This window comes from Berghia stephanieae, chromosome 2 (genome assembly GCF_034508935.2).
Source record: "Berghia stephanieae isolate SIO BIC M18660-M18661 chromosome 2, UCSD_Bste_1.3, whole genome shotgun sequence".
Classification (NCBI taxonomy): Eukaryota; Metazoa; Mollusca; class Gastropoda; order Nudibranchia; family Aeolidiidae; genus Berghia; species Berghia stephanieae.
Genome location: NC_088361.1, coordinates 42,305,220 through 42,318,431, shown reverse-complemented (window position 1 = coordinate 42,318,431; position 13,212 = coordinate 42,305,220). Strand labels below are relative to the sequence as shown.

General features: G+C 35.5%; 1 protein-coding gene across 2 annotated transcripts; it reads left to right on the top strand.

The window, feature by feature from the left end:
- The first annotated feature begins 492 nt into the window (after positions 1 to 492).
- On the top strand, positions 493 to 11,083 carry LOC144964917 (uncharacterized). Of its 2 annotated transcripts, XM_078899705.1 has the most exons (6): positions 493 to 726; positions 1,701 to 1,799; positions 3,308 to 3,424; positions 5,926 to 6,051; positions 7,171 to 7,225; positions 10,947 to 11,083. In XM_078899705.1, coding segments are annotated over exons 1-6 (441 nt in total). In that variant the 5' UTR covers positions 493 to 683; the 3' UTR covers positions 10,948 to 11,083. The 2 variants fall into 2 exon arrangements, with proteins under 2 accessions (XP_078755831.1, XP_078755832.1); XM_078899706.1 differs by lacking the exon at positions 7,171 to 7,225 and having other exon boundaries at positions 496 to 726.
- The last annotated feature ends 2,129 nt before the right edge of the window (positions 11,084 to 13,212 follow it).

The window sequence follows — 13,212 nt, the reverse complement described above, 5'->3', positions numbered from 1 at the left end:
CGATTACCACATTGACCCTTAACCTGGTAACTGACGTAGTCTGGAAAGACATGGCTTTAACAATGTTGCCAGAAAGTAACTCGTCCTTCAAATATCAAATGGCTGAAATGAAGGGGATATTTGAAGGTCGAACTGTCTGGCTAAAATTTTGAATATATGTCTTTCCCGAGTACGACAGCTAACTGGTTCATATTGACACATCCTGTGGATATAATCCTGATGATGATGGTTACAATGACGGATGTATGGCTCTAAATTATGGACATAACGATTATATATTTAATATAATGAAATTAATATAATAAATAATAGCGATCCGTTCAAATGAAGGGTGTATTTGAAGGACGACCCTTCTGCCCAAAATGTTAAATATGTGTCTTTCCAGAGTACGGCAGCTAACGTTAATAAGGACACATCCTGTGGCTATTGTCCTGTTGGTGTAGTGCCTGGTTATAATGACGAATGTATGGGATCTAAATTATGGACATAACGATTATAATATATTTAATATAATAAGTAGGTGGTGTTAACATTCGACGCCAAGTCTATCTCTATTGGTCATCATAATATAAATACTGACCACGTACATAACCTTTGGTCAAACGTTCTTAACTGTATCGGACTACCAATTCTGGTCAGAGGTTCTTAACTGTATCGGACTACCAATTTTGTGATTTAGAATCATGTATTTCCAATTAGTGTTACTGGCAGTACTTGTTGTTCCAGGTTAGTCATGAAGGATCTAATAAATGAGCCTTTATAATTATTATATAACATACAAATTAACAGATGTAAAAACCCTTAGAGAATTTTAGTAGAATTGGTAATTAACCTAGTCAAACGGAATAGAAGCTTCAAATTAATTCACGAGGTGTGATAATTTTGACATTTCGGGTTTGCCCTTTGTCAACAATACACGATGGATGAAACACTAAAGAAGAATGAGAGATGAGAGATTCTTTCAGGGGAAACCCAAGACGTCCTCATTATCAGTCGTTGTTCATTAAGTTAAAACTTACATTCCATTTGACTATTGTTAATTATTTCTTCTATCTTCAAGCAGCAACATTAGTATTATCCACTAAAAGAGACAAACAACCCCTTCCTTCTTTGTCTCTTCTTTGTCAAAATAAAAACTCAACGGAACATTATACTTTATTTTTATAGATAAATTTGTGCTTTTTATAGAAAGATACGTTTTTGCATTCTATAAAAAGGAGCCAATTGTTAATAGATAGTCTAGTTCCATTTTTAATGGCACTAAATTTCATTCAAAAATAATTTAACATTGATATTGTTTTCGTTTTAACAGATAGCAATCAGCGGCAAATTTCAATGCTGTGCATTCATTTTTTGGGTCAACATTACACACAAACACACACATATTTTTACTTATATTGTTTTCTTTATGGTATAATATTTCCTCTACGTTAACCTGAAGAAGGCCAAAAGCCGAAATATGTCGGTTACTTTGTGCTGTATCTTTTACAATATAACATTTAATCCCTCTATTTTACTCTCCAAATGAACAAATTATTTCAGATTATGTAATTATAAGCTATTGTATCAGGCATTTAAAGGGTAAGTCCTAGATTCAGCCTTAGTAAGATAAGTCAAGATACATTGCAGAGTTGACACGTTGTTTTCAACAGACTTCAGTATGTGCTAACCCTCAGTTACTCTTTATTAACTCTTTCCAGCTTCTGCCTCTGTGTGTCCGGAAACATATTGTGGTCAGTTTTGTGATCAAGGTTATAGAATGAGTCAGAATGGATGCCCGACTTGTGAATGTCTAACAGGTAATCTAAGAGCCGATTTTCAATTTGTCTTACAATCTGACATTTTGGCACTATGTTATGGGAAGGGACTAAATTTTTTTTAAAGTGAGCTTTATAAAGCGCAATATCCACTAAATGTGTTCAAAGCGCTTTACAAGGGGTCCCTGGTCAACAGCAACATTTAACACGTAGGACGGGACATGACGCCTGTTAGGCGATATTACAATTTTTCGGACAAAGACAACGCTGTTAACGGCCAGGTACTCATTTTACACCTGAGTACGGTGAGAGAATGTGAGTAAAGAGCCTTTTACAATGACTCAACTATGCGCCGAGCGCGAGGCTCAAACCCAGGACATTCCGATCCGAAAGCGAGTGTCATACCACTAGACCACATAGCTGACTAGTGGAGAACCCGCAATATTTGTGGAGAAATAAAGGCTATTTCGAACAGGCACTCATCTACGGAATTAAGTTATTTCAGACTTCACGACTGTATTATGGAAATTAGCATAGATCGAGACGAATCTTTTGAGCTATCAAAAATCAAAATGGGTCCGGCAATAAAACACAAATGAACCTGGCAACAGACGGCGACTCCCAGCGTCAAATGATCTATCATAATGGGTACTGTCATTACGCTCTTAGCAGATTTTATAAACAATCTTTTGAGTTAATGGATGATAGAATTACCCGTAATTTTTAAAAACTTTGCCAGTTACTTATAGATCAATATGTAAAAAATAGTTTTATCATAATTAGATTTGCCAGTTGTTCTGTGCTAGTTGGCAAACGTTTAACTGGGCTGTAGGGAACAAGGTTGACCCCAACCCCATTTTTAATAAATATATATTATGTACCTTTATTTGGTGTCGGCGGCGTTATGGCTTAGTGCAGTTGTTGCCAAACATGATTCTATTGAAATCGATTACTCGTCGAGAGAGTATTTTTTTCACCGTTAATTTGTTTATCTGATATATCAATCATGGGCAAGGCTGCGAAGGTTAATAAAACGTTACTTTTACTCTACTTGCTGCAAAAGTGCAGTCGATTCAGAACCGTCTCGGAAGGGGGCATAACTATTGGTTGTTCAGACAACTGGGTCCTTGTTCGACATCAGATCATAATCAATCACGGCGCTGCCAACTTAAGGTTGTCCTTAATATACACTTATTTTGTTTGTGCGGCTATGTGGTCTAGTGGTATGACACTCGCATTCGGATCGTAAGGTCCTGGGTTCGAGCCTCGATCGGCGCATATTTGAATCATTGGAGAAGTCTCTTTACTCACATTCTCTCACCGTACTCAGGTGTAAAATGAGTACCTGGTCGTTAACAGCTTTGTCTCTGTCCGAAAAATTAAATTGTAATATCGCCTAACAAGCGTCATGTCCGGTCCTAAATGTTAAATGTTGCTGTTAGCCAGGGACCCTTTGTAAAGCGCTTTGAGCACGTTTAGTTAATATTACTCTATATAAAAGTTCGATTACATTTTTTTAAAATGATGTCATCTTGCTCATCTTTTGACAGGCCTTGGCGGTGAAGAATCTAGCTGTGATCCCGTCCAATGCTTCGCCCCTTGTCCCCATGGTTCCAAGGTGGACAGTGATGGATGTCCCACATGTGATTGTGCCCCTGATGCCGCAGGTAATAATGGCAGTAGTTGCAACAGGGGGTGAACTGTGATAATGGCAGTGATTGCGACAGGGGATGAACTGTGATAATGGCAGTGATTGCGACGTGGGGTGAACTGTGATAATGATAATGCAATCTTTATTGCAGAGAACTACATGTTTGGTTCAATTGCATTACATAAGTCATTTACATAGCCAACCATCATACAAACACACACACACACATACACACTCTCTCTCACACACACACTCACACATACACACACACACACACACACACAAACAAACAGAGAGATACATGCACAGGCGCATACTAGGCACACACCCAAATAGGCAAATATTCGTCATATACTCATTTATGGTTAAATAATACATAAAATATAAGGAATACTTTAAACATTATTTATCTAATTACAATGAATATTTTGTGAGATTAAAGTTGCTTAATGGTATATCTTAAAGGCTACTCGTCCAAGTATGATGCAGTTCTCCGAATGCAGTTTGAGCTAGCATTTTTCTCCGTTTGATGTCTTCATTCTCAATAATCAAGTTGCCGAATGTTCTTGCACTTTTCCATTCCGCGTGTTTCTTGCTAACCACTGTAATTTCTGTTTTGGATTCGTTGACCTTTAGATTCCAATGTCGCAAAGTATTTGATATTATTGGTATGTCTGCTGAATCAAATATGATATCAATATCGTCTGCGTAGATCAGTTCGCGGGTAAGGATTTGAGGAATAGGGAGTTTTTGTCCTAATTCTTTTAGTGCTGCTTCCAAATATACGGCAAAAAGAATTGGGCCCATACTGTTTCCTTGGGGAGTTCTCAGGGATGTTAATAGTAAAACTGTTTTCGCGCCAGATGAAAATGTCATGGTTTTGTTTGCTAGCAGTGATCTTAGTCGGATATGATCTTTTTCGAGAAATGAGTTTTGTACCTTCAAAAGCTTTGTTCTTCAGATTTTATCAAAGGTAGAGCTCATGTCAATGCCCAATATCTTGAACTCTTCTATGTATTTTTCAGTTCTGGCTTTCAACCACCTATGAGTCCATACAATGCCACTGGCACTCCTATCTTTTCTGAACCGGCTCTGTGTCGGAGACAGATGTTCCTCCACCGTTGATCTTATTCTATTGAGTGTTATTACGCTGAGCAATTTTCTAAGTGTTGAAAGAAGAACAATTGGTCTTGGATTTTCTAATGGTCCTTTTTTCTAGTTTCGTTTATTCAACAGAATTAGTTTATCGGAGCCCAGATCAAGATGCGTTTGATGTTCGAACATTCCATTTAGTATATTAACAATGGCGACTAAGTATGGTTCAGTTAGACATTATAGTTCCTCTGCTTTGATAGTGTCAATTCCCGGGGCCTTATGATTGTTAAGTTGGAAAACAGCTGCACTAACATCATTATCGGTTATTGGTTCTTCCAGTCTTGATTCGGAGTGTTAGGATGAGGGTCATTTAAATCGATCAATATTTGAAGGACAAGATTTATGAATCTTTAATGCGTTTTTCCATAGTACAGCAGTTACTAGTTAAAACTTGGTTTTAAAAAGTAGTTTGTCTCAATTGCTTAATGAAAGCGATAGAGCACTCGCCTCACAAAGGAGCCAGTATAGATCCCGGGTGCACTCAAGATTTTTCTGACCTCCTCCCCTGCTCACCAATCTTAACCTTTTTTTTTATAAACTTGAGCTTTTATAAAGGGCAATATTCACTAAACGTGCTCAGAGCGCTTTACAAAGGGTCCCTAGCAAACAGCAACACTTAACATGTAGGACGAGGCATGAAGCCTGTTAGGAGATATAATATTTATATTTCCGACAGCGACAACCCTGTTAACGGCCAAATACTCAGATTACACCTGAACACGGTGAGAGAATGAGAGTAAAGAGCCTTTTCCAAGGACTCATGCGTCCCTCAGAGCGGGACTCTAGCCCAGAACCTTCCGATCCGAGGACGATTGTCATACCGCAAGACCACATAGACGCACAAACAGTGATGCGGTAGCTTAGAATGTTAGATCTGGTAGGATGTACTTTGCAATAAAGCAGTTTTCTCTATCCAAAGAACGGCAGCTATTTAACTATTTAAGGATGGGATACTCTTTAGCTCAATGTGTTTTATTGAGCATTAATTCGTGACCAAAGACTTTAGAAACTCAAAGGAAGCTTAAAGCATAAAAGCATTAAGAGAGACAATGAACTGCACGATAACTGCATGATCAAATTGACAACTATTCTTTCAATAATAATATCGATCTAGAATTAAAAGCTGAACATTTTAATAGTTCGGAATCACCTACAGCTCGAGAGAATGATAACAATTTGCTTGTTTTTCTGGGGGGGGGGGCGTGTTTTTTTTTTTCTTTTTGTTGTTGTTGGTTTATTTGCCATTGGGGGGGGGGGGGGGTGATTGCTTGTTTTGTTCTCATTTTGAAATTGTTGTTGAGCTCTTAAATTTGTTTTGTTCTGTGTTTTGCTTGTTTGTTTAAATATTTTTTTTCTCCTCAGTCCAGTCTATTTCTGGCGTCGACGAAGACACCGATACTACATGCTCGGATGTTTATTGTATAGTCCCTTGCGAAAATGGGTATGAATTGGAAGACGGATGTCCCTCCTGTATTTGCAAGGAGGCAGGTAAGAAATTGTACTCAACATTATTATTATCACTAACATCATAATCATCATCATCATCATCACCATCATCATCATCATCATCATCATCATCATCATCATCATCTTCATCATCATCATTATTATGATCATTATTAAAAACAGCGACACCAAATAAACAAAAACAACAATTTTTGAATATTATTTTTTGCATTACAATAACTGTGCCCATGGGTAAACTGATATTGTGATTTATCCTATGATAAGGTCAATGACATTTTAATCAGGGTTATGACTATCTATCATATTTGAATAGCATTAATCAATTTGTAATTTAATTACATTAGATATTTGCATGTTTGACAACCGAAAGCCAATATGAGCAGGAACAAATTAGCTATTGTCTCATTGTTGTAATGGACAATATTTGTCGTTGGTTTGAGAGTTGTTCTATGACAACAATGAGACCATAGCAAAGTGGGTATCAGACCTGCAAGTAACATATGTCGGTGTTTATGTATAACACGTTGCTTAAAATTAGAAACATTACATATATATAATATGGAATATGTTTAGGATGAAAATGATAACATGGTTATTTCTGATAAATTAATCTACAAAACTTGATTCAAAATTGTCCATCCTAGATATACTTTAAACAATTTAACTCTTTTTCCAAAGTACTCATAATCTTTTGAAAGGTGAGACCTCTTTTGTAAGGAATTTAAGATTATTACACGTATTACTGACGAAACGAATACTTGCTGAATATATATATATATATATATATATATATATATATATATATATATATATATATATGTGTGTGTGTGTGTGTGTGTGTGTATAATTATGATTTAATTATCACCACGAGTAATATTAAAGTAAAGGCATTCAAATATATCTATAATCCATAATATCAAATTTTTCAGATATAAAACTTTTCATTGCACAATGAATGAGTCCTTGACAACCTGAGGATATTTATGAGTCTGACTTGTCCAGTTGATTCTTATTGATATTCTCTATTACCCCAATGACAATGCATTTGGTTAGCAGATTTGTATACACAATTAATGCCTAGACGTAAATATTTTTGTTCATAGTTATTCTAATCCAACCATTCAATTACTGACAATACAGGCTACACAGTTTGGATCAGTAGACAACTGTGTAAAATCCTCAAATACTGGTGTTGGTAAGAGGATGTGGTTAATATTGTGCGTGTGTGGGCATGCCTTCTGCACGTGGCCTGATCAAATTATATACTTGTCGCAGACAAATAAATACAAAATTAAGATAGACTAAGGGTCAAATCATGTTTTATAAGCTCTTTACATATGTTTAAAAATACTGCGAATTCGTTATGAAGCTATACATTATTTCCAAGGGTGAGACAGTTTGCTTTAGATTCGAAGCTTATAATACTTTGCATTTTACCCTGCCATATTTCCTTAAACATTCTTTGAAACCCATGTGAAACGCCGATGATATGCAGTTCAATATGATATGGCTTATGACCCCAAGATTTAATCAATTAACTGCCGTACTCTGGACAGACATGCATTAAAATATTAGTTATACATCTTCCTTCAAATATAATTTTTAAATCGATTGATATTTGAAGGTCTAGTTTTCTGACCAAATTTTTAAAGACCAGTTTTTCCAGAGTACGGCAATTAATACGGATAAACAGTCTCATAATCGGCATGCCCTTCGTATTTTCATGACTATACGGTAGGTTAAAATGTTGGATATGTTTTTATTAGCACAATTAAAGTTAAGATGACGAGATGGATAGAGCACTTTTCAGACACTCGAAGAATATAGATTAAAGTCAAGCTTTTGCTTTCGACATCTTTATTTGTTTGTATTTAAAGAAGATACGTAACACCTTAAAGCTCAATTTGCACCGCTACACTACGGCTGACACTTGGGTTGGTCCAACCTGTGTGTGGAAGATACCTTAATTTTAATTCTTTTGGGATGAATAAGGGAATTTAACCTTTTTTTTACACTGGATTTTTACATTACACAAATTTGAAGTCTACGAATGCGACAAGTGAATGATTTGATGAGTGAATTTCTCTTTCTTTTATACCTGAAATAGATGTAAGTGTCACATTTTATGCATTTGGCTTTTCAGTGTATCTAGGTTTGTATCATATGAGTTTCAAATGCTTACACTATTTGGTTGTATAAAACCGAGCATATTAGATACCTAATAAAACGTATTCATTCAGTGTAAAATTTAATCAAAATTATTTTGTTTGTTTTTACTAATAAGAATCTAATGTTATATTTATATTTTATATTTTTAAATCTATAATGTAGCAATCATTTAAAACCAAAGTGCAACCAGAACGCACCAAACATTTAGATTTAAATTATCAGTAATTAGATATTGTGAGCATTTGAAGATATTTTGTACATTTGTCTATGTATTACTTTCTGTTTCCTTTACACCACTAACGTACTCGAACGATTTCTTTCTACTATCTTATGCATGTCTGATTGTATTTTGATATTTCAGGTTCATTGTTATATTATCTAAAATCTTTTATAAATGTAAAACTTGTGTAAAAAGCATGAGGTAATGCATATATGCCGCTGGTTTAAGCGTAGTCTTCGTAACGATGTCTGTCTTATGGGGCCTACAAAAATTGATTAGTTGGGAGCAACATTTCAAGTCATATTTTTTCAGTACAGTTCATACCCAAATAAGTAACTTCATTTGTTTAAATAACAAATATCTCTATATTTGGTTGTTTCTGGTCTCGTAATATTGAACTGTCAATACATCTTGTGCTTGTCTCGCATATGGACTTGTCAAGAAATGTTAATTTTCATAAAGAAACGAACGTTTTGCTGACTTCAAGACAAATTCTATGGCAAACCTGATGCACTCAAGAATACATGGTAAGATATTGTCAATTGCTCTTTTCAACATTTGGAGATCATTGTGGCCACGTGGCGTTACTAAAAAATCTCATCTAATAAAATGTCTAAAGTTTGATACTTTCTGAAAAATACGTCACAACACACGTGACCATTACCAAGAGAAAATGAAAATTAAATTGTCTTCTGTAGTGCTCAAAACAACAAATTAGATTATTCCATTGTTGTACTAATGAATACATACTGCTCTTCAATTCTTTCTTAAGGGAGGGCGGGGGGGGGGGGGGGGTGTTCGTCGCATTGTGAGTGAAAACATTTTAAAGCAATTGACAAGCTTTCTTGATATCCCCATTTAAAAGAAGTCTAGTTGTCTGTGAGGTCTGGTGAACGTGAAGGGCATTCAACAAAATTAGCTTTAAAATGAGCTTTTATATAGCGCAATATCCACTAAATGTGCTCAAGGCGCTTTTCAAGGGTCCCTGATCAACAGCAACACGTAACATGTAGAACGGAAAATGACGCCTGTTAGGCGATATTACAATTTTTTGTGACAACGCTGTCAACGGCCAGGTACTCATTTTACACCTGAGTACAGAGAGAGAATGTGAGTGAAGAGCCTTTTCCATGGACACAACGATGCGCCAAACGAGGCTCGAACCCAGACCTTCCGATCCGAAAGCGAGTGTCATACCACAAGACCACATTCACATCGCCGCACAAAATTACTCTATCTGACCATCTGTTTGGTAAAATCTCATCAAGGAAGGATATCACATTGCCCCGCCTTGCTGAAAATAAAAATCCTTTTCTTTAAAGTGTTCACAAATGCTTGGCATGGCGGACTGTTGCAGTAATCTCAAGAAAAGAGGACCAATCTCAGTAGTATCAAAAGAAAGGTCCACTAAATTTATCAGCTGCTAAAAGCTGTATAGAGATTTTGGGGACACCCTGTATATATCTAGAAAATCGCATGCTATGGCCATGGAACACACAATGAATGTTTTCATATCTTCACACATTTATTCCTTGAAATCTCTCATTAATTCAAATGGAGACAGGCTACAATAATTGTTTAAGATCTGAACAAGTGTTGTATGAAAGTTGCGTACCCTTGTGAAGAAAATAGGTATCAAAATTACCCCAACTATCGGGAGCCTCTGTGGTTTAATTATAGCACGTCTGACCGATAATCAGAAGGTCTGAGGTTCGATCCCCAGTCGAGGTAGACTAATATTTTGGGATGGTTTATATTTCTTGTATTGTTTTGTTGTTGTTGTTGCTTTGTCTGGCACCTTTCATAAACGCATGTTCAGATCTTTATCTTACACAGGTGCCTGCTCCCTAGTTTCTTAACAATGGTTTAAGGCCAAAATTAATAATGTTCCTTTGGTTGCTTTTTGTGTTTTAAATAGGTAAGTTATTTTTTTTTCATTTATAAAATCGCTTGGAATGCTTTGAAATGTTGGGGCATCCCCCCCCCCCCCCCCCCCCCGCCCGCCTCCTCTTACCTCAATTACTTCTCATAATTGACGTCATTACTGTTATCATCATGACTATCATTCTCTTCATCCTCATCATCATACAGGGTCATCAGGACCCTACCAATATTCCTCTAATTCATATTTCCATTAATTCAAACGATAATAATTTATTTTTACAGTTATATCGATAAGAGGAAAATAAGTTATTTTTTCATTAAGGTAATTCCAACAATATAACATTAATACATACGGTGTGTCCGACGTGCAATTATTTTCAGATCTGACAACCGAAATTGTTATGGGGTCATTGTTGTTATGGAAATATCCAAAAATGACATTGAAAATTATCTATAACAACAATGTTAAATCATGCCCATAACTGTGATCGGCTCTCAGACCCGCGAATATTTACATGTAGGGTGTGCAACATAATGACATTATTCGACTATAAAAGAGTGGTAATAAATTAATCCACAAATCATAAGTAATCTCCAATCTAACATCATTTGAAATATATTATTATAATATTCTCATCCACAGATTTGAAGATCCTACCAGCAGTCTAATTCAAAGTGAGAGATTGGAGGACGCTGTTATAATAAAACTGAAACAGCTTGGAAGATATCTATCGCGATGGGTTTCCTCTCCTGCTATACATTAAAGCATTTGTAATTTGACTCATGGTTTTCATGGCGTGTCTTAATTGTTTTTCTCAAAAATTGTTATTTACGATATGTTTATTTTATAACACTTTTTATTTCGTTGGAGGTTGAATGTTGAACAAAGTGCACATATTCGTAGGTTTGGTAATCGAAGCCAAATCTGGACTTGATTCAAATTATCATTATGGACAATATTTTCCGTTGATTCGAGAGGATTTCAATTACAAGATTCGGCCCATAACAATTTAGGGTATCAGAACTGAAAATAATACACGTCGACGTTGAGACACGTCTCGACAATAGTCAAAGCTCAGCAATAGTTAAACTATGCTGTTGAGATGATCCTTTGGCAATGAGAGAAAACTTGGTTTCTATTTTTGTCAATGGGTATTGGGATTTACATGTCACGAAATAAAGAGATGTAAGCCATCGACACGAGAAAAAAAACCCAAAATAAACATACATAGAAACACATCGCACAGATTCTTTAATTTTATATATCACCTATAATATGGCACAGTGATAAAATACAATATAATACGATGCCTAGTTAGAGCTAAATTTGGCCAATAGTTGGCCTTTGGTGCTCTATCACAGTGATTTAAAAAAAACAACGGATATATGCATTAGTAAGACATGAAGTACAAGATATCAATTATAAAACAAACATTAATTACTCATCGACTTCAAACTTAAGGTGATCTAATTCATTATCAACACAGTTCTTAAAAACGTTGAGATTTCTCGCAGTTCTTGAAGAGGCGTGGAGAGAGTTCCAAATATATACGGTCCTGAAAATTAAAGAGTAGGCACGTTTTGAGGTCGAACACCGGTCTTTGAAGATTTTGAAGACCCCCACCTCTTGTTGACGTCAAAACCGCTTTTTTGAAGAACTCTCTGGAATTCAAGTTGTCAATCTTGTGTACGATCTTGTAAATTTTAATTGGATCACCTCTAAGTCTTCTCTACTTTAAACAAGGAAGTGAAATCTTTCCTCAAAAGACAGATAACAAAATTCAGCGACAGACTTAGGGGTCCTCCTGTGGACGTACGCCACGGCTGTGGACTGTATTTCTTGTACATCGAGCTCCATATACAATTAGCATACTCCAAAGTTGGTCTCACTAAAGCCTTAAATAAAGTTTAAAAAATAGAACAATCGAAATGAGAGAAACTTTGCTTGAAAATTCCAACCAACTTAGGGACAGTGTGGCTCAGCGGTACGGTTTTTGCTTCGTACCCAAAAGGTACCGATTTCGACTACCCGCCTTGTTATGTGGCCTTGAGCAAGTCACCTCGCCTGAGCTCACTTTGCGGCGCTGCACTGCGGCTGACGCCTGGGTTATTCCAGTCTTCCCTTGGAATAGACCCTAAAGACAAATTTCCCCTTGGGGATGAATAAAGGGAATATTGTTATTATTATTATTATTATTATTATTATTATTATTATTATTATTATTATTATTATTATTATTATTATTATTATTATTATTATCATTATTATTATTATTATTATTATTATTATTATTATTATTATTACTATTATTACTATTATTATTATTATTATTATTATTATTATTATTATTATTATTATTATTATTATTATTATTAATTGCTCTTTTGATAATGTAATTAATATGGAGATCAAATTTGTATTCGGGGTTTCATCCTATAACAGTATTGGCCAACGAACTTTCAGGTGGGACCTTCTCTCCTGGAATATACAAAACGGAGGAAGAAATGTGAAGTAATTTTCAATGTACGAATAATTCAGAATATACTTTTTATCTTTAACCATATAGGGTAGAGGTGAGGATTACAAAATTTGGATCTCAAATTCTCATTAATCAGCTGAATAAAGAGATATAATGTTAATTATAAGCACATGTGCGAAAGTAACTTAACACTTGTTTTGAGTCTATTCATTTGAGTTTTAAAAGACAAAATTGACAAAAGTTATATCACAGAAATGAGCAATATCTTTAATATTTGTGAGCCAAGTTTCATCAACATACATGCATAATCCTAAAGTAACGACGACCCAAGAAGGTTGCTCTGCTTCGAAAATGGAGGAAACATTTGACCCAATAAAGTCAATACCTACTGTCTATGGCCACCACGATTTCTAATCATTGCTCGGACAA